Source organism: Schistocerca serialis, chromosome 7 (genome assembly GCF_023864345.2).
Source record: "Schistocerca serialis cubense isolate TAMUIC-IGC-003099 chromosome 7, iqSchSeri2.2, whole genome shotgun sequence".
NCBI lineage: Eukaryota > Metazoa > Arthropoda > Insecta > Orthoptera > Acrididae > Schistocerca > Schistocerca serialis.
In genome coordinates this window covers 599505283-599527985 of record NC_064644.1, presented here as the reverse complement: position 1 = coordinate 599527985, position 22703 = coordinate 599505283, and the positions used below count along the sequence as shown (strand labels likewise).

Genomic DNA, 22703 nt, shown 5'->3' with positions numbered 1-22703 from the left:
GTTGTACTGAAAGCAATTGGTAATGTAATAACGAAATATCTGGCTAGACTTGTATGGACGTTATATGTGGCCTTGTGCTTACTGTGAAGTCGATGCGACAAAGTAAGTTTGTGGTTTGTAGAAGTTAACATTGTCGGGTGAAGTAGACACAGTGATCTGTATTATTTATTACAAATTTTACTAGTCTTTAGGGCTTTACAATACAATATAAAACAATTAGATGATTATGAGTTTCATTTGACTAATAACAACGTCAGATCTATGGAACAAACAGATAATTTGCCTTTCAGTTTACGTAAAAACCTACGAAAGATTTTCAAGGTATGAAATTTTTTTTCCTCAAAATATTAATACATCAAACACGGTAAAACAACAACAGATTTTATTGTGATTGGTAGCTAGTACACAAAGAAACAAAAGAAAAATTCGGAGTAGGTATTAAAATCCATGGAGAAGAAATAAAAACTTTGAGGTTCGCCGATGACATTGTAATTCTGTCAGAGACAGCAAAGGACTTGGAAGAGCAGTTGAATGGAATGGACAGTGTCTTGAAAGGAGGATATAAGATGAACATCAACAAAAGCAAAACGAGGATAATGGAATGTAGTCGAATTGAGTCGGGTGATGCTGAGGGAATTAGATTAGGAAATGAGACACTTAAAGTAGTAAGGGAGTTTTGGTATTTAGGGAGCAAAATAACTGATGATGGTCGAAGTAGAGAGGATATAAAATGTAGACTGGCAATGGCAAGGAAAGCTTTTCTGAAGAAGAGAAATTTGTTAACATCGAGTATAGATTTGTCAGGAAGTCATTTCTGAAAGTATTTGTATGGAGTGTAGCCATGTATGGAAGTGAAACATGGACGATAAATAGTTTGGACAAGAAGAGAATAGAAGCATTCGAAATGTGGTGCTACAGAAGAATGCTGAAGATTAGATGGGTAGATCACATAACTAATGAGGAAGTATTGAACAGGATTGGGGAGAAGAGAAGTTTGTGGCACAACTTGACCAGAAGACGGGATCGTTTCGTAGGACATGTTCTGAGGCATCAAGGGATCACCAATTTGGTATTGGAGGGCAGCGTGGAGGGTAAAAATCGTAGAGGGAGACCAAGAGATGAATACACTAAACAGATTCAGAAGGATGTAGATTGCAGTAGGTACTGGGAGATGAAGAAGCTTGCACAGGATAGAGTAGCATGGAAAGCTGCATCAAACGAGTCTCAGGACTGAAGACAACAACAACAACAGCTAGTACCTCAGAAAATGTTAAACACCACAAAATCCTTAATATGAGTAAGCTGTCAAAATATTCAGAGTGGGTAGTTAACGCTGCTGATGCGTTACGTAGGTTACCAACTACAGTGAAAGCATATTACCATGTTTTCCTCTGCTTAATCCTTCAATTTTTGTTAAAAAAAGTTGTATACTGCTAAAAATCTTATGAAGGTATTTACATAAATTGAAACTCAATTACTCTGTTTATTCTGCAGATTTGAAGATGCCTATTAGTTAAACGAAAACAAATATCATCTAGATAGTATTGTGTAGTATTTCAATCAAAACTGTTAAAATCTGTACTAACAATAAAACTATGAAACCGTCGTCTTTGTTTGTCTGAACACGCTAATCTCTAAAAATACGTCTCAAAATTTCATGGTGTTTTCACAGGTAACTTGAGCGTTGCTTGTGGCAGTGTATTGGCTTTAGTTCACAAAATCGGATCACGGAATGAAAATTATCTCGTAGTTGAAAAGTTTAGGAATCCGCTCAGCTTATTAGTTCCGATGTTTACCTTAGTGACGACGTAGGAAATTCGAGAATCAATAGATAGCGCTGTTAGTATTTTTTACCTCAGTAACAGAAATGGTTTTCAGAAGTTTGCGTCAGTGACAGAACTAAGGACCGCTATCGTACCTTTACGAATATAAGCTGACATTGAGCCTAGTAGGCTGGGATATACGTATTTATTTTTTCGCTTTCTGTACTGAAAGCTTAGTGCAGTGGCTTTGCTTCCTTCGATAGTTTCATTTGTATTTGATTTCTTGGCTAAGAAAAACGAATTTATTGACAAAGTGATCCAATAATGGTTTCGTTTGCTGTACGGAAACGTAAAAAGCGATGGTATGCAGAGGCCCTTGTGTAACTTCGTTGCGAACTACGGTCGTATAGCTAGTTTGGGGTAAATAGCCTCGTAATTTATTGACATCGACGTTAGTGCAATAGAAACCCTTATGAGATATGAGCTGCGCCGTGAAGTCAGTAAGTGGACACGATCACTACCTAACAAGTGGTTGGTCAGTATTTGTGGATGGCTGAGACGATAGGGAAGCAGTCAGAGACACTGCGCCCTGAATACAGTTAGGCTGCGAGACAGTGGGGAGGACGTGGACACGCGGGGCGGCAGTGGTTGCGCGATGGCGTGGGCGATGCGCGGGCGTAATGTCAGGGTGCGGCGCGGGGGAAAGGTTGCTGGGCTGGCGCAGGGCAGAAGCCCGCGGCCACGCCCACTCTGTCCGGCAAAGGGCGCGGGTCACGATGCGCAGCACACACCACACCACACCACGGCAGGGCACCGGGGGCTGCTGCTCGTGGGGGCGGCGAGCCGAGGCCGCGAAACCAGCGGGCGGCGCTGGCCGCTCTCCACGTACTCAGCCTTCAGTGAGACTCGGGGATGTGGCGCAGGCCTTGTTTGAGTAAAGCCTGCGTCTTGGCTGTCAAGGAAGCGTTCGACTGTGAAAATCACATCGTCTTCATTCTGGAAATGCCTACCACGGAATGGTCTCACCATCCAAGGAAACAGGAAGCAGCAAGCAGCCACTTGGTGCCGTATCTGTACAGTACGGGGGCTGAGGTGAAATTCGATAGCCCGAAGAAGCAGCGTGCTATGCGTGACTAATAATGAGTAGAACGAGTTGTGTCGTTGCTGCCGGAGCAGAAATAACACGTTGGAGAGCTTCCCGCAACGCTTCGTTTTAAACGCCTCCCGTAACCTTTTTTTTTTTAATTTTTAATGCATAACACAGTTATTCAATTGTCTTTTAGTAGAACTGCCACTTTCCGACTGCACTTTCATCACATCAAAACAAAGCAGGAAACAACTAGAAATGCATGAAGTCGAATCAGTAGCACAGAGGCGCTATACATTAATACTTACAAAATATATGTTAATCACATATCATAGCATATTGTACCAGTATGGCAATCCATAAAATTATTGTTCCATCTGAACTGCTGAACATATGCAGAACTACACCGATATCATCGCACAAGATGATGTGCACCATTTGAAAGCTGTTATAACAGATCACCACCTAAATGTAAACAGTCCAAACAGCAACAAGTTTGTTTGCGTGGTCACCATCCACAGCAAGCATATTTGTTTTGTAAATAAATCCATCTTTTCTTGATACAAAGTAATTTATTTCGATACAAAGTAATTTATTTCTCCCATACACATTTGACCTTTTACTTTAAGGCATCCTCATGGAATCTGGAATGATACAGGAATGTTTTAATGAGTGAGAGTATGAAACAGTTCACGTCTCATTTTTTACGTGAATGAGTGATTACTTACAGGTCTTCGTGTTTTTGGTTGGCATCTGCGTTTACTCTGATCCGGTCACAAGCTGGAGATCGCAGACGAGAGAACTCAGATGCCAACCAAAAACGCGAAAAACTGTAAGTAATCACGTCAGACAATTGTCTTATAATCTACAAATATCACATATCAAAACAAAATCATTTTAGATCTCACTGAAGATGCGTTAAAGTAAAAGGCGAAACGTGTCTTGGAGAAATAAAATACACTGCAACAAGAAAAGGCGGCTTTTATTTACAAAAATATACCAAACAGTATCCCACCGTAGTTCTAGACATACGAGCAGAATAAAACTCCATACGTATTGTAACTACGGACGTATGTATGTAAGCTCCACACCTCCTCCTATACCACTGGGTCGATTACAACCAAACCTTCCGCTGCTCCTGGTCTAGTGGCTAGCGTTGCTGCCTCTGGATCACAGGGTCCCTGGTTCGATTCCGGACCAGGTTGGGGATTTTCTCTGCCTGAGGACAGGGTGTTTGTGTTGTCCTCATCATATCATCATCATCATTGGTGATAGTGGCAAAATTGGTCTTTGAGAAAATTAGCACTTATCATCATCATTACAACCAAACCTGGTACATACATCACTTACTATCTGGAAATCATCGGTTTTGGGGTAAGAAGCACCGATCTGTCTAAGGGTGGGGGGGGGGGGGGGGGCGGGCAAAAAAGCAGTAGAGGCCACGACGCGGGAGAAGCCATGATTTAGTCACCCACTGTTTCAGAATGCGACCGCTTAGTGACTTGCAACAGACTTTACACACTATTTTTCAAATCTTTGCAAAACATTCTCTAACGATCTCGGCAAAATGGTGAAAGTTTATCGCTTTCTACATTTTCTCTGTTCATGCAGTAAAACTTCCTCATGAAGCATGTGGTTTTAATGTATTACTAACTCTATTCACATTTCGCAGGCAGTAGTCCCATATACCACAGTATGTACCTGTAAAATTATATTACTGTACAGCACATAGTTAAAGAGAAACGAAGTTATAAACATTGAGCTGCGCGAAAATGGAACTGTAGGGCATAAATCGCAATATGTATAGTTGACATGTACAAATACGTAGGAAACACACAAAGCATGTGTGAAATAATTTGACGCAGTCGTATGTGGGCAAATATGCGGGTACTGAGCTCATCCCTAACCCTTCCAACCATTTCGACCAAATTTGATACACATTGTAGTTTCGATCTGTACTGTGGGGGTAAGAACCACTAGCTGCCTGTTGGTGTGTGGGTGATAACGTGGACAGAGGCGTGGGAGGAGATGGAGAGACAGCCAGAGGGAGGAGAGGAATGGAATAGAATAAATACATACCCGGATAACGCTCGCTGCTCATCTAGTTTTAGAGTAAGAGTACAAGCAAGTTGTGCAAAAGTATAACAAAAATGAAACAATAACATCTCAGAACCAATACCGCAAACATGTGAAGCGTAACGAATATCATACATGTGTTGATAATAAATAAAGAATGTGAATAGAAATAATTACGTCTGTCATATGAGGAGTGATAATAGAAACAATTAAACAGCTGTGTGTCATGGATTAAAAAAAAATGCGCAGCTTCTGGCAACTACGTTCAAAAAATGTTGAATCCCACAATCTCGTCAGCAGACTGACTTAGTTTTGATGCTGTGGCGTTCTGCCCTTTACTGAAAGACGCAAACCGTAGCAACATCTTTTCCGATAATGCTTTTGTCTTTGACGCTTTCGCGCAGTGGCGAATCGGCAGGCTTCCACGGCTCGCTCTACTCCTCTGTCTCGGTGTCGTAGTGACAGAGCAAAGCACTCGTGAGCGGTGGTGAGGAAGTCACCTGGATGCGCCTCACTCGGCAGCAGCATTGCCGCCGCTGCGCCGGTTCGGCGCGCTTTCTGAGCGACTGTGAGCAGTCGGGCGGCGACCCCTGTCGTGCTCACAAGGGAACATCCCCATCGCACCCCGCTCAGATTTAGTTATACGTTGGCACAGTGGATAGGCCTTGAAAAACTGAACACAGATCAACCGAGAAAACAGGAAGAAGTTGTGTGGAACTATGAAAAAAATAAGCAAAATATACAAACTGAGTAGTCCATGCGCAGGATAGGCAACATCAGGGATAGTGTGGGCTCAGGAACGCTGTGGTCCCGTGGTTAGCTTGAGCACCTGCGGAACGAGGGGTCCTTGGTTCAAGTCTACCCTCGAGTGAAAAGTTTATTTTTTTGTTTTCAGACAATTATCAAAGTTCAGGAACTCACACATAATCCACTTCGCTCTCCAAAATTCCAGGACATGTTCAGATTTGCTTGGACAATGCAGGATTTGACGGTCTACACACGGAAACATTTGAAAACATTAAAAACATATGTTTTGATAGAGCACAGGCAAAACTGTGCGACTGTGAAACTGTTGCATTCATTTGTTGCAGTTTATGTGACAAACTCTTATGTTTTAATCACTTTTTTGGGAGTGATTATCACATCCACAAGAAAACCTAAATCGGGCAAGGTAGAAGAATCTCTTTATCCATTCGCCAAGTGTACAAGTTAGGTGGGTCGACAACATATTCCTGTCATGTGAAGCACATGCCGTCACCAGTGTCGTATAGAATATATCAGATGTGTTTTCCTGTGGAGGAATCGGTTGACCTGTGACCTTGCGATCAAATGTTTTCGGTTCCCATTGCAGAGGCACGTCCTTTCGTCTACTAATCGCACGGTTTTGCGGTGCGGTCGCAAAACACAGACACTAAACTTATTACAGTGAACAGAAACGTCAATGAACGAACGGGCAGATCATAACTTTGCGAAAATAAAGAAATTAAAATTTTCACTTCATGGAAGACTTGAACCAAGGACCTCTCGTTCCGCAGGTGCTCACGCTAACCACGGGACCACCGCGCTAGTGAGTTTACGTTGACCTTGATGTTGTCTTATCTTGCCCATGGACTACTCAGTTTGTATATTTTGCTTATTTTTTTTCCATAGTTCCACACAACTTCTTCCCGTTTTCTCGATTGATCTGTGTTCAGTTTTTCAAGGCCTATCCACTGTGCCAACTTATAACTAAATCTGAGGGGGGCTGCGATGGGGAGGTTCCCTTGTCAGAACGTCGCGGAAGCCGTTGGCAACTGATCCCTGTCTGGTTTTGAGCTTTCCCGCTGTCGCCTCGCTTGTGATACTCAGGTGCTCCTGCAGCAGGGGCTCCACTTCCCATTCTGCACAGACACAGGCTCTCTTCCTTCGTGCTTCGGCGCTCAGGAAGCATCTCAGCCAACAGCATCCTAGATTGAACTTTCACCGTGTTGTTCCTTTCAAATGCAGAAAACGAATCACCGCACGATACCACACCTTAACAACGAGCTGCACCATTTCGTTTTGCCGCTTCTTATGGAATACTACGTTATTGGGGCGCCGGCATATCAATATGTACCAAGACTAGACACACGCACCTCAAACCAGGCAAAACTAATTCTGGGTGGCTATAATTTTCCGTTAGTTGATTTGATATTTGAACATCTCAAAAATTACGGGATCAGAATAATTCACGTCTCCCAACGAGTGACATTCCCTCCACAACTGTCCGTGCGTTACTACTTTCAAGTATATCATAAAATGCTTTGCTCTTGTCGCGGACAATTAATTTACTGCTATGCCCACAGCAGTAATTCGCCGCCGCTGTTGACTTTCACCGCTAAAGGTCAGCTGCTATATGCGTTATTACTGGAGGCCGGAGAAAATTTGTCGTGGGTAGCGAAAAGCTGTAAGCAGTCGATTCAGCTGCAATCAGCTAGAAGTTACGTCTGGTTCGCCGACGACTTACACGGTGATTGGCACAGACTTGAAAACTGCAACAGAGCACGCGGGGACTATCCACAGTCCAGCTAGTCAGTCAGGTACAAGGTTTTAATGTGTTCTTGTCTCTCTCTCTCTCTCTCTCTCTCTCTCTCTCTCTCTCTCTCTCTCTCTCTCTGATCAGTCCGCCATAGCCCTTGCTTGACGAATTTAGCTACAGTGTTTTAACAAAGAATCGGTTTAAAGCAGGTTTTGCGTCTTGAAATCCCCTGTGTAGATGTGGAAGAGAAAGAAGGGTAGGGAGAATGAAAGAAGTATAGTCATATTTGACATATTTATGTTAGTGATTAGGAAGCAGGTTTAAATGTCTTAGCCAAATTTGCCTCGATTTTTTACTGAAGATGCTGACGATCTTGATGTGAGTAGCTTAACGGCACCACAACTCGTCATTAACCAAAGCATAAAGCAAGCATATGTGAGACTAAAGCTATCTGCTAGACTGGGAGTCTAAACCAGAAACTCTGTTTATGGAAGCAGCAGGCGAACCGATTGAGTTACGCAGGCAGGGCTCAGGAACGGCTTCACCGCTTCAGTCCGCCAGAACTGGCGTCATTTTTCGTAGTGCAGCAATTGTAGAGGACCACGTTTATCAGGATACTGGTACACACGTGTAGTATCCTTAATACGGCAACTGTTTGTGAGTTAAAACTGATTTCAGTCAGAGCTTGATAATATGAAACAATCATGACATCGTTACGTGCATAGGCCCCTACTTAAGATCTACGAAACGCAAAAGATGAAGACCGAACAGTAGAGAAGGCACATACTCGCATGCATGCGTACTTAAAAGTACATCCATATACATACACAGATTGGTTAAAAAATGACATCGTATTTATAGCCGTGGATTGCTGCGCCGGGATTGGCTGTGTAGGCGCCAAAGTAAGCTTCCAATATGCCTAGCATATAGCTACCCCCTCCCCTCCCCTCCCACTCCCCTTTTTCTTTCATTTATTTGATTTCCTGTTCCTTAAGCACTGAACGTGATCACAAACTGATTTTAAAGCACCGTTGTTCATGTCGACTCACTGACAAAGAGAAGCGTCTTGGAAAGGAAGAAGTGAAATTAATCTTCACGTGGTTGAGAGGTTACGTGGCATTATATCACTGCTTACAAAACGAAGTTAAATGAAACTGGCAGTACGAGAACACCGCTGGTCCCTTCTCAGTAGTACGTTGAACCTCCTGACCTGGATGCGTGTGTTGAAGGTTCCATTCAGCCGTTACATCTTGTTCCGAGGCAAGTTAGCACACAACTGGATCTCGGTATCCTGCGTATTGGCATTGGGATGACGTCCGAGATGGCCAGAGACTGTCTGTGTTGCAGACAGTGTTGACCAAGGAAACTTCAACGTCACGCAGGCAGCAGACGCAAGTGCGGTGTGTGGCGGAGCGTTGTTCTGTTGAGAGATGGTACCAGGACTGTGTCAAATGAGGACACAGGATATCTGTGACGTTTCGATGTGCCGTGAGAATCGCCCGAATCACTGCCAGAGGTGACCTGAAGTCAAGACGTACGCCTTTCCGCGCTGTAACGTTAGAAGTAGCGCTGGTACGTCTCCCCAAATCATAGGCGGTAGTGCCCTGCAGCCCTCTCTCCTCCGTACACGCAGGCAGTGGTCATCTGAGGTGGCGCAAAACAGAGGGTTCTTGGTTGAAAATTATGCGACGCCAGTCATTTCATGTGTCCCGGGTGTTGTAAGGCAAACCTGCCTCTGAGGAGCCCTCTGTCTTGTGGTGTTAACAGCGTTGGATGGGTATTTAGTGCCCCAGCTTCTGCTAGGCTCCAAACAAGATTGCGGAATAAGGTGGAATGGTAGTAAGTCCGGTAGCTGCATCGCGATGGTAGCTGTGGATGTGAAAGCATCACGGTGAACTTGCTGCGTAACACAACGATGTGTTGAACCAGGACCTTGACGATGCATTCAATTTTGCTCGCGTTTATATTCAGTGTAAAGACATACCGTCCAATCAGAACGCCCCACGCCCTGGATACCGCACAGTTCAACCAGTTGGCCAAGTGCGAAACCACAAAAAAGTTCTTTGAAACTCTGTCTAGGGCTCTGCATTGACGTTGATCCCTTGCAGTATTCACTGGCCACGTGATGCAATGCACGCCCATAATACACTCTTCCAGGCTTTGTGACACCGTCATTTGTTCAGAACACTAATCTTCTATGGTGGCCTTTCTAGCGTCACCGAACATTAGAATTCTAATCACTTACATACACACTGATGGCGTGTACGTATACGAATTTAATTTGCATCTGCAAACGTATATTCTTTTTTTTTTTTTTTTTTTTTTTGTTTCATCCGTTCGTGTATAGGATACAGATACGATGTGTAAATTTTTAGTACAGTACTTACCTATACATTGGACAATTTCATTGCTTAAAAAGTTTGTTCGGAAACCATCATATAAATTACCACGACAAAAATTTCAATCTGGAATCCGAACCCGGAGCTCTGCCAGTGGAGGGCAGTGCGATGCCACACATCACATCCTATCCAAAACTTAAGTCGTCCACGGAGTTCACCCTGTTCTTCCTTGGAGCACTGGGGCGCGAGGCTTCGCGATAGGGAAGAACTCTGGAGAAGTCAGCTACACACCTGAGTTTATGCCAGAGGCGTACTAGGGGATAGCACACCTCCAACTTCGTCTCATGTTTCGATTCACATTACGATACAAAGTTCTAGATTGAATCATGTAATGAACGCGGCGTTTAGTTAGCGAGAAAATAGAAAAACTCACTGCTATCCTAGATTATTTATAAACATGTAGTTTTCGTTTTTGTGACCTTGATTTTATACCAGCTTTTATTTGTAATAGAATTAGATGGAAATTGTATCGTCACAAATATAGGATCAGCTACGGTCTCTCATTGCGTGTACAGAGATATAATAACGGTGCATTATATATCTTACACCTGCCTTTCGTGTATCGCTCGAGGGAGAATATTCGTTCCAGTATGCTGTGTACTATGGGGTCAACCAGTAGGTGACTTAGCGTAAGAGAGCGGACGTTGTTTTGTGACGTGTCTACCAGGAAAAAGAAAGTAGAGGAACCTGCAGTGACGTCCGGGGAAATTCCAGTGTCCTTCACCACAGGACGCCTCACTGAGAAGACGCAGAAAACGCTACTGCTTTTGTACATTTGTAGTATTATTGCATTCTGTTAACGCTTGTCGGCTTAAAATGCCGGCACGAGACTATAACAGTTTATCGTCATCAAAGAGGTTACAGTATTGTTGAACAATACTGAAAAAAGTAGTGTGTTAGTGATGGTGGCTTTGTAAGCTAAAACTGGTTTTGAAGCGCATTACTGACGGGAAGCGCGAATCGTGTAAGGATGTTTTCAAACTGAGGCAGGGGCTAGGAAATATTCGTTGGGAGATGTTTCAAGTGCTGGCTTTGGCACGTTTCGCAGTTTCGTTCACACTAATAAAGTGGGGTATACTGCGGAGAGAAGACTTTATTTACGTTACTGTGGGGCCCTATACAAACTAAATTCAGCAAGTTTCCGATATGCAGTATTTTAAACAAATTAATGTCGTAAGAGAACTTTTTGGTTAAAATATCGTTAAAAGAAAGATATTAACTCACTGACGATAATGACGATAAATTTTATTTTTACGATAAATGTTACTCAGTGTTTTTTTACAAAATTCAGTATCAGCCCTTGTACTACAGTGCCAATTCCAACTGTCGTTGCCTAGGTAATTCTTAAGACCTAAGCTGCTTCTGTTTTACCCCTGATAAATAGACCAAGTGTTTGTTGCTGTTTCATATTCCATTAGCAGCGAGAACGCTGATAAATGCCACCTCTCTTTAGACGGGTATGACAAATGGAACTGCCAGTTGCGCTAAGTTACCTGGATCGTCACTTTAACGCACAAAGTGATGGTGGACTTAGTATTGATTTCTTTCTCATTGTCTTGAGTAACATCTGATGGGTAAGCGTTTCAACTTAAGTAAATTGTGAGCTGTTATTATTATCATTTTATCAACTATAATTAAAGATCCATATGCCGCTACCAAGTACAACATAACACAGCACTAAAAATGTTTATATGAAGTTGACTACCTAAACTTGACATCGAAAGAGAATTTGAAAACATGGAAACAGAGACCTTCATGAAAGCAGTCAATATACAGTATAGCAGACAGAGATGTAATGAAGATCTTTTCGACAGAACTAAGCCAGTAGATTCAGACAGACAATGATTGTCCCTAAAGGACTCTGACACGAAGAATGAAAGACGAGTGGAAAACAGAATCTCAATATATGCCCCCGAAGAAAATGCAAGAAGATTAAAAGTAATCGGGAAGAGAGGAAAATTAAAGATTAAAAAATACTCGGAAGAAGTACATTTAGAAAAAGTTGTTAGATTCCGTCCCTTGACGTAAACGAACAGTGAAAGTTAAATAATTGGATTAGTTGATCGGAAACAATAATATCGTGATTAAATGAAAATTCAGCTGTGGAATGTTGAAAACTCGGCAGGCAAAATAATAATCTTCACGTAGCACACAGGCCAAAATCGGGGAACCTGTACATTCAACATGCTGTCCGGAGAGAGTATACGATGAAAATGCGAGTGCTATTATAAACTTCATTCCAGGGTCCAACCTAATAGTCATTTGCATCTTTTTCGTACAGCCACCTTCGACGGTTAGGAAGTGCCTATTTCATTGCCCTTGTATCTGGTGGGAAAGCGTTTCATTCTGGAACTGAGCTGACTGCGTAACGTTGTTATGCTTTGTGTCAAATTCAGCGTCATTGTATTCGATACTGCTGTGGAATGCGATGGCAGTCATGAACAGCGAGCAGCGAGGCAGCGGCCGCGTTGTCTGAGGGAATGCTCTGTGCTGCGCGCGGCGACTTGCTGGCGCGTCTTATTACACGCCTCACGGGTTTTTGCCCTGGTTCATCTTGTGTAAAGTACCCACCTGGAAGAGTCAACAAGCAGGTCACGGAGTGTAGACGTTAGCTCGCAATAGTGAGATGATCGGACCTTTACAACATGGGATCACATGTAAGTGCTATGGATTGTCACATTTAGGTTGGTTGAACGGGAAATAATCTGTACACTAAGTAAAACTTTTTCAGCTTTTGCTGGTCTTTTATATCTTAAAACTATCCACACGGTGAAAAACGTGAGGTTTGAAGTTAGCAAGATGGTAAGATCAATGACGACGACCGATAATATATTCAGCATTTTTCTGCAGTTAATATTTCAGTTATGTTTAACTTGGTATCATCTAAATAATAATTTATTATTATATTCTTGCACTATCTTTTTGTTAAAAAATCGTCCCTTACCTTTGAGATTCAAATTAATCAGATTGGTCTCTTTATAAACTCTGTTACGTGAGGTTTCTACAGTAACTTAATTCGTGTAATCACTGGACGACTATGACGTGACAGTCTTTATTTGTTAGTGCAACCTTCTCTTTCCTATAAATTCTGTGCATAATATTAGATTTACATCAGCAAATGTCAGATTTTGTAGTATATAATAGCCTCGAAAGTCCTGTGGTTACCATATTTCTTGATGATCTAAGAAGCCGTAATCCAGTTCGTTCGTGAATAAAACTTGTTCCAGAGCGCAAAGGAACTGTCTTAATCAATACCTATGTATTGACAAGTGAGGCTCCTTGGCTGCTTGGGTGTCAAACGAGTAATACCATCGACCAGCGTTCAGTTCTCAGCGTGTCCCGGTATTTTTTCTGTCTCTTGTCGCTTCTTTCACCCCTCGCAATGCTCTGTGCTCTGTGCACAAGCTGTGGAGCTGCACCACGGTTCGTTGTCCACATTGCACTGGAGGTCCCTCAGCAACTCACTGGCTGAATCAGTCAAAAGGAGAGGACCTACCACGTTCAATAGGTCCGTGCATTGCGATATTCAAACAGAGCTTTGGGTTGAGGCTAGCTTCACCTTGTTCCCTGTTAGGAAACAGATTCTGTTTTCCAGTGCAGCCATGAGCAAGCTGTGGGCTATTCAGGGTGGAGGTGTTTTTTTTTTTTTTTTTTTTTACTCCGTGTTCCAGCGAAAGTCCGCACTGGGAAGTAGAGAGGGCAATTAATGCTGACCTGAGCTGCCCACAGAAGAGGCGGAGGGTGGGTGGGTGTGTACTGTGTAGGTATGGTTCTGCCGCTCACTGCCTCCGCGGTTACTCCATGCCATAACTATGTGGTTTCCTCATAATTCTCGCAGGATTTACAAGCGTCGTGTTCGTACTCGGCAACGAAAAAAAAGAAAATGATCAAAGAAAACGGACTTGTCAGTCAAAGCAGACCACAATGCTGAAAGTGTGAAAAACTCGTTGGAGCTACGCAAATGATGGGACGAGTGTGAACCCTGACCTGAAGATCGCTGCTGCTCTACTTCCCTCGTGACTTGCACTTCACAAAGCTAGACAGTTGACAGTCGGATGGAGCTACGATTACGCTGTTTGAAGGCCCAATAATCGCCCCCCCCCCAATTCTTTAAAGACTCCAACTCCCATGTATAAAACAGCTTCAAACGTGTCATTACTTTGCAAATGAGTTAATTTGTTAAATATTTGACGCTAAGGGTGCAAAACCTTCATGTTTTCAGACGTAAAATCATAATTATGTTACAAGATTTTAAACATTGGCTGAAATAGCAACTGTTGAAATTCTTCACGATAAAGGATGACAGCCAAAACAGTTGTAGGATAAAGATTTATTAAAATTCTTGACCAGGGTTTCGGTATATATAAATATATCTTCATCAGAAGTAAAAAATCTAAAATTACATCATGCAATGGAGATTAATAAAGCAATTGTGCCAAAGATGTCTTAATTATTGACGACGCCTTTGACGCAATTGCTTTATTAATCTCCATTGCATGATGTAATTTTAGATCTTTTACTTCTGATGAAGGTATATTTATATATACCGAAAACTTGGTCAAGAATTTTAATAAATCTTTATCCTGCAACTGTTTTGGCTGTCATCCTTTATCGTGAACAATGTTTGTATTATTAGTTTCAGATCATTCACCCAAAGAGTAGTGAAAAAGTGAAAGCCAAAACCGGTAAACCAAAAAAGGACCTTCATCGACATTTTCATCCATACCCCCCAAGCCACCTGACGGTGTGTGGCGGAGGGTACCTCATTTGGACATTGTCTCCACCGTTGTCCATCCTTTCAAATACGTTGGCTCTTTTCTTCGCTTTGATGTTCGCTTTCATCTAAGGACACTTATGGATAAACTAAATAAAGAACATTAGCCGTATGTAAAGTTTGTTGGAAGTCGCTCTCATTATAAATCAGTCGATGACTATAGTGACGGTAATTTGCGCTCCGCTTTAAGTACGTTGAGTGGTATATGAGGATACTGCCTGTAAGATGTTTCGCGAGTAGTTAGTAGCAAAGAAGTAACAAATTAAAATTGCAAGTTTGATGCTAACGTTTCTCTGCATGCACCGCGAAAATGCAGTAAGCGATAAACATTTTTCCCTTTCATTATATTGTGAGGGTGTGAGCAAGAAAAACTTTCGAAAAAGTTTGAAATTACGTGTAAAGTTCGTCTGAAGTCGCAAAGCCAGCTCACTCTGACAGTGGCTGAATAAAGTGTGGGTAATTTGCGTGCATTGGGTTACGTTGTTTCAATATGTATACGTCGTTTCTGACTATAATACCTTACATATTTTGTTAAAACTTATCGTAAGATTATACCTCTTAGATTTATCACAAAATTTTAATGTTTTTAAGTTCGGGCAGTAATTGTACGAAATACTGAAAATGGAAATTTTGTTGCCCATGTAAGCCTTCAGATTAGTAATCTGCAATTGACATCGGGTGACCGACTGACCATAGCCGTTTAGTAGTACATGTGTAACATATCTAAACTGTTTGGTAGTTCCCTTGCCTAAAGTGACTTGTGTGTACGAGCTTGATCGTGTTGAAGAACGACCTGCGAGTGTCTTTATGCCCTACATGAAAAATAATGCGTCACTTTATCTTCTATTTTCTCCTAATCAGCTGATTCGCCCGTTCCAGGTTCTTGTCCATGGTAGCGGAGCGTGGGCGTCCTGTGCGAAGCCGGTCTCTGACGTCAGTACTGCACCTTTTAAAATGTTTTATCCACGCGTTTGCACCACTACAAGCAATGCACTGTGTGTCGATGAATATCTGCCGCACTGAAATTCTCCCTTTCAAAAAGTGTTCAATCACAGCGCACTCCCGAGAACGGCACGATGCGCATAACTTCTGCACACGCCGCGCCACTGTGTGTTCAACAGGTCGCCCACACATGGGGGCGTCCGCTGCTGCGAGTGAACCCAGTTACAGCAGTACGTGACGTGGGAAATAACTGCTCACGATCACCTCTTACTGCAGTACCGCACAACTCTTTACAGAGAGACATCTTTCAAGGACGCCTTTATTCTTTCCGATTACGCTTATTGCTTCCACCATTTTTTACACACTCTGCATAACTACTGTAATTAACATAGCTACAGTGTGCCACGCTACCTACTAATAGCCATCCGTGTTGCGCATAAATCCACTCGTTACTGCTTCTGCGTTTCCTACCGTGCCTTTCACTTGCTCTGTTTCAAATGCTGACAGCATAGAAGCAGAAATGCCGCTTGTTGGAAGTGGTTTTAAAGCTGTGATGTATTGACCATATTACTGTTTAAGCGTCTCGTTAAAAAATGTAATCCGTTATTCAACTCTACATGCATTTAATTACGTATTTCAAATATAACTTTCTAAAATTAGAATTTGCCTCATTAAAATGTAAATGTTAGTGCGCAGTGTTGTGTAAAAGAGGTTTTTCTTTCAAATACTTAAAGCAGCAAATTCAGTTGTATCACCGTAGTTCTTTGAATCTCTTCTATGCATTTAACACATGGGTTTTAAAGCACTCTGTTTACGTAAATAACGTTTGATAAAAGAAATACTAAACAATAATAATAAATCATCGATACTGACCGTAATATACAGGGCGTTCGACTATTATAGGTACAAACGATAGATTTATTTTAGGACAATGAAACGAGCAAATAATCCTAATAAACAAAGGGCCGGAAAGCAGTGGTATGCCCGATGTGATTTGTTACGACCTAGTGCATGAGCACGTTAAAACAGTCCCAAGGACCTAAAGTGCACGTATGCACTTGAGGAGAAACGCCTAACAGCAAGTGTTTCGCGTGGACGCAGTTCATGTGGAGGCAGGTTTCTGTAAGACCCTTCATCGGTGCCCGCACACGTTCAAAAATCGCAGGCATGTTCCGAATGCAGTGACAACCACCCACACTGCTTTCACGGAGTTCAAAACTATCAACAGGGCTGGAATACACAGAAGCTTTAAAAAGTCCTCACGCAAAAAAAAAAAAATCAGACGGGTTCAAGGCGGCTGACGAGTGTCGCCAGGGCAGCGAGCCACGGCTAATACTCCTGTTGTCGAAATGCTGCGTACCAGCACTTCGGATGTACTGAATAATGATAAACTCAAACGAGGGCACTTTTGTAACTTTGTAATTAACGCCACATAAGCGGTATTTCGACATAACCGGTGTCTTAGTCATTAACAGTATTGTGCATTCGTCATATCGGGAAACCCATTACTTTCTCTACTTACATTTATTGGTACTATGTGCTTACATAGTTATCTTCTGGTACCCCTTTGGTTAGTGCCTAAACTAGACAGAGCCTGTATATTCTTCAGTGAGTTAAGTGTCTGACGTAAGGGGATTTGATCCATAGTCCGTTCTCAAAATTTTTCTCGCTCTTGCCATGACTTCCATCTTACCCAACGCATTTTGTATTTGAACGTTTTTAGTGCCTAGTGCTTCAGACGTCCCTCTAGCTGTATGATGCGATTCGAAGGACGCAAAGAACATGCAATCTCCAATAGAAACACGCCTACTAAAGTGGCAAGTTCAAACGATACTAAAAGTTGATTGCTACTTCGTTCACTGAACTACTGCAATAACAAAACTTAACGCAAAGAGCAGTACAAGGGAAATGCTGCAATTTCGTTTCTTTCTTTCTTTATGCCGCAGGACTAACTCTCACTGCATTGAAGCTTCTAGTTGTTACGTAAGTACCTTCGACTATTAATTACATATTCATGGGCCACCTCACGATGTTCCCATAATTATATGTAACGTTAACTGCACACTCCAGAACTCCCGGCAATTGATGCTGCTGGCTTATACAGCAGTCTTCGTCTCAATCGCGTGTGTTGTGGGGTTTGACTTCGAGGTCGCCTGCCGGAATTTTGATGGAGGAAGAAATGTTCATCGCTTAAGAGGCAATGGGCAGTACTATACAGTCCGTAACAGCCAGATTGTGCGTCCAAGTCCTCGGTCAAATCGCAATCCCATGGAGAGTCTCGTGGACAGAGTGCATATGACACTGTTGTTACAAGTCCGTCCGACGGATTGATACCTTATTCTTTTGGCGCACCCTCTGCGTGTTAATCGGGATGAGCAACCTATGTGCGAGGAACCATGTTTCATCTCTCCATCCCCACTCGCCTCCATCGAAAACACATCACTCCACTACATTCTACAGGCATCCATCAGCTCTTTTACCGCAAGAATCACACCAGAGGTGCCTAACTCACAGGACGCCGGCAAGATGTCATGTGAATCAGATCTCGACATGAGATGAAGATGGTCGGCGACAAGTGCTCTTGAAAGGTGGTGAGATCGTGGAAACGAGTCTTCAGTTTAACGATCTGTCAGATGTTTTGTAATTTGATCCATTGCTTCTCATTAATGTATTACATTATCCATAAGAGTGTTTACCTGCTAGTAACTGAGTAGAGCCTAAACCATAGCTGTTGTTTGATCTGAGACCCTGACTACTACTTCTGACCCCAGGACCCTCATTTGGCGTTTATCTAGCGGCACCGTTTGCGCTTCCCATCGTAACTCGCGCAAGTGGGTGACTCAGAGCGTAGAGCTTGCAGTAGACGAGCGTCGGCTGCCATAGCTAATAGAAACCCTACGCTACCACCTCACTAACATGCTGCGGACTCTCATTCTGGAGTATCGTCTTTCCCACTGGGGTCTTGTGCGATGACAGCAGTACTTGTAATCTACAGCACCTTCCGAAAAAAGTGGTGAAGAGATGGAAATGCTCCTGAAGAAATCCAGTCTTTCCAAGAAGGATAATGAAGGTATTCGTCTAGGTATTGAAACCAAAGTGTCGTATGAATTGATGTACCTGTTTCATGCGATAAGAATATATTCGGATCAGAGGCCCATTGTTCTACATATGGAACAAGTTATCGCATTTACTCTGTCCCACCCACGAGTAGATCCGCATATACACACACCAGGCGTCTATTTTTATCCAGTACATGAATTGTTGTAGAAATAGCGCCAGTCTTCGGATACAGATCAAGATCTACAGCAGCTTGTCCTCGGTCGTAAGGAAAATGCCGAAGTTGGAAATCGCTCGAAATGTTCCGTAGCCGGACGGGGTGAGCGAGCGGTTCTATGCGCTACAGTCTGGAACCGCGCGACGCTACGGTCGCAGGGTCGAATCCTGCCTCGGGTCTGCATGTCTGTGATGATGTCCTTAGTTTAGTTAGGTTTAAGTAGTTCTAAGTTCTAGGGGACTTATGACCTCAGACATTAAGTCCCATAGAGCTCAGAGCCATTTGAACCATTTGAAAACTTCTGTTTCAGAAGCCCTCCTGTTAACTGAAATTTGATCCGTAATGAAATGGCTCTCAGATAGCCCACTTTTCACATTAGCGCAAAGATTGCCAAGCGTAGAGTAAAATAAAAAACAATGTATTGAAGATGGCAAGTATTTAAACATACCAATATATCTGCCTACCATACCACGTAATTCAGCCAGTAAACACTGACCCGGAGAGCTTCATCAATGCATAGCATTTTTAAATCCAAGCCGTGTAACAAAAGCTTGGGAGAGTAACAACATGACATCAATCGTTGTAGCAAATTTTTTTAATCTACGTAGGAGCACCAACGGTAGTCTCTCCTGTCAACTAATAAATTCCTTAGCTATTTTTACTTGAATATTATATACTAATCATATAGTCTGCATATATCTGTTACCTTATAGATATATAAACACTTGCAACACATTGTATTTACGAATAACACAATTCCTTAAGTACCTCACATGAAGTTCGAAGCCATCTTGACGCTATGAATACAAGAGAGAGTGCATAAAACCCGCGCCCCTGAGCGGGCTTGAAACAGCGACGACGAGCTATTGAAGAGGTACGAGGCAGCTATGACTGCCCCTCCCCGCACCCCCTTCCGCGCAAGGAGCGAATAGAGGAGCCTGTATTATGTACGTTGTAAATTTAACGGAATTCATTTTCCTGCCTAAGCTGTTCTTTCATTTCTAATGCAAACACTTTGATTCATTATATAGCATTCAGTAAATTTCGGTTCCTTAGGCATTATTGTTGCTGTTGTTGTCGTCGTCGTCTTCAGTCCAGACTGGTTTGATGCAGCTCTCCATGCTACTCTATCCTGTGCAAACTTCATCTCCAAGTACATCTTCTGAATCTTCTAATTGGTGATCCCTTGATGCCTCAGAGCATGTCCTACCAACTGATCCCTTCTTCTAGTCAAGTTGTGCCACAAACTCTTCTCCCCAATTCTATTCAGTACCTCCTCATTAGTTACGTGATGTACGCATCTGATCTTCAGCGTTCTTCTGCAGCAGCACATTTCGGAAGCTTCTATTCTCTTCCTGTCTAAACTATATATTGTCCATGTTTCACTTGCAGACATGGCTACACTCCATACAAATACTCTTAGAAAAGACTTCCCAACACTTAACTCTATTCTAGATGTTAACAAATTCCTCTTCTTCCGAAACGCTTTCCTTGCCATTGCCAGTCTATATTTCATATCCTCCCTACTTTGACAATCATCAGTTATTTTGCTCCCCAAATAGAAAAACTCATGTTCTACTTCAAGCGTCCCATTTCCTTATCTAACTCCCTCAGCATCACCTGATTTAATTCGACTCCATTCCATTATCCTCGCTTTGCTTTTGTTGATGTTCATCTTGTATCCTCCTTTCAAGACACTGTCCATTCCGTTCATCTGTTCTTCCAGGTCCTTTGCTGTCTCTGACAGACTCATAATATCATCGGCAAACCTCAAAGTTTTTTTATCTTCCCCATGGATTTTAGTTTCTACTCTAAATTTTTCTTTTGTTTCCTTTACTGCTTGCGCAATATGCAGATTGAATAACATCGGAGATGGGCTGCAACGCTGTCTCACTCCCTTCCCAACCACTGCTTCTCTTTCGTGCCCCTCGACTCTTATAACTGCCATCTAGTTTCTGTACAAATTATAAATAGCCTTTCCATCCCTGTGTTTGACCCCTGCCACCTTCAGAAATTGAGATAGAGTATTCCAGTCAGAATTGTCAAAAGGTATCTCTAAGTCTACAAATGTTAAAAACGTAGGTTTGCTTTTCCTTAATCTATCTTCTAAGATAAGTCGTAAGGTCAATATTGCCTTACGTGTTCAAACATTTCTACGGAATCCAAACTGATCTTCCCCAAGGTCGGATTCTACCAGGTTTTCCGTTCGTCTGTGAAGAATTCGTGTCAGTATTTTGCAGTCGTGGGCATTATTATGAAAATAAAATTGTTGTTCTTGTGGTGTAACACGCCACACATCAGTGCGCGGAAAGACACATTCGATCGTCTAACTGGTAAGAGTTTCGCACAGTTATAGTGGATGCGGCTACAGCTGCCACAGATGTGAAGTCCATACGGTAAACAATGGAGCCCGTGTGTGGATTTTGTCTCTGTGCCAGCAGACATGTGGGTTACTTAAAGACTGAAACAGTTACCCACTCAAATTTGCAGGTTGCCTGTTTGACGGATTCCAGGGACAACAAAAATTCGATTTTCAGTATCTTATGTTGTCTGAATCTAAAAATATACAATGCTGTCATCTAACAGGTAATATCTTACATTAAAAGTTTTACGCAATAAGTACTGAAGCTCAAATCTCTGTATGTGACATCTGGAGCAGTGTAACTGACGATGCCGAAATTAACCATATTATTCATCCAGTATTTGAAAATGAGAGCACTTGGCGACTTAGAACAAATTCTAGACATAATTTCGAAACTTTTCTGCGCTGACAGCCGCCGCAAGAAATTGAAGGAAAAAATTATTGCTTACTGTGTACGTTGCTGCTGTTCATGCAGTGAAACTTTGGCATCATGCACGACGTTTTAATTTATTACTTCTTTATGTGTATTCGCGGCACATTTTACAGCCAGTATTCTCATGCACTGCTGAATGTACTTGCAAAATTATATCGTTGTACGACGTGTAATTCAGGAAATGTGACGTGAGGTACGTGAAAACCTAGAGAAGAGGTGTCGTAAATTACACCTCGTAAACTACGGGATCGATTTCAATCAGACTTGGTACATACATGACTTATTGACGGCAAGCAATGGCTACGGGTGTAAGAACAATGTACCTATGAAAAAGGAGTGTGAGGTGGAGGGGAGGGGGGGGGGGGGTTTGAAAAAGCAGCGTAGCCGATGACGCGCGAATGCCAGATTTTATTCATCCAGTATTTGACAGTGAGGGTACATAGTGACTTGCAACAAATTTTGCACAGAATTTAAAAAAGTTTACCAAACACTTTGTTGATCACAACTCCCACAAAATGATGAAACGTAAAAATTTTATCGCTTGCTACATTTTCCCTGTTCGTACAGTAAAATTGTTGCATCCGGCGTGACGTTTAAATTTATTACTTCATTACTACTCGTATATATGGTATTCGCAACACATTTTTCATACAGTATCTACATATGACGCTGAATGTTCCAACAAAATTATGTCATTGTACCACACATAGTTCAAGAGATACGACACAAACACTGGGATGCGTTCAAAACTGCCGCATCATGCATGTCATTTAAATTTTTTACTTCTTTGCTACGAAGTCTATTCGCAACACGGTTTGCAGACATTATGTACGTGCAGAATTATATCATTGTACGACTCACAGTTTGCAGGAGTCATGCATAAACACGGGAATGGATGAAATGCTATTTTATGCATAGGGTTTAGATTTTAAGGAACCGGAATTGCGGCGCGCACCGTTACTGGTGATACTTTACAATACGTTAGTGTGGCTGTTGAAGTGAAAGCACACATTCTGACACTAAGACGTTGATCACGATGTGTGTGCCCCCCAGGGGGTCCACAACTCTTTCGTGGATACGTGCGTGGCGAGCACGG

At 42.4% G+C, this 22703-nt stretch overlaps 1 protein-coding gene across 3 annotated transcripts in view; it reads left to right on the top strand.

The window, feature by feature from the left end:
* Positions 1-22703, top strand: part of LOC126412343 (GRAM domain-containing protein 2A-like) — a 669092-nt gene that overhangs the window by 450397 nt on the left and 195992 nt on the right. The window contains exon 2 of one of the 3 annotated variants that reach the window (XM_050081894.1): positions 15476-15529. The exons of the other annotated variants lie outside the window; for them this stretch is intronic. Within the exon in view, the coding sequence (XP_049937851.1) occupies positions 15476-15529 (54 nt within the window). The remainder of the gene's footprint in view (positions 1-15475; positions 15530-22703) is intronic. 3 annotated transcript variants of the gene reach the window in all.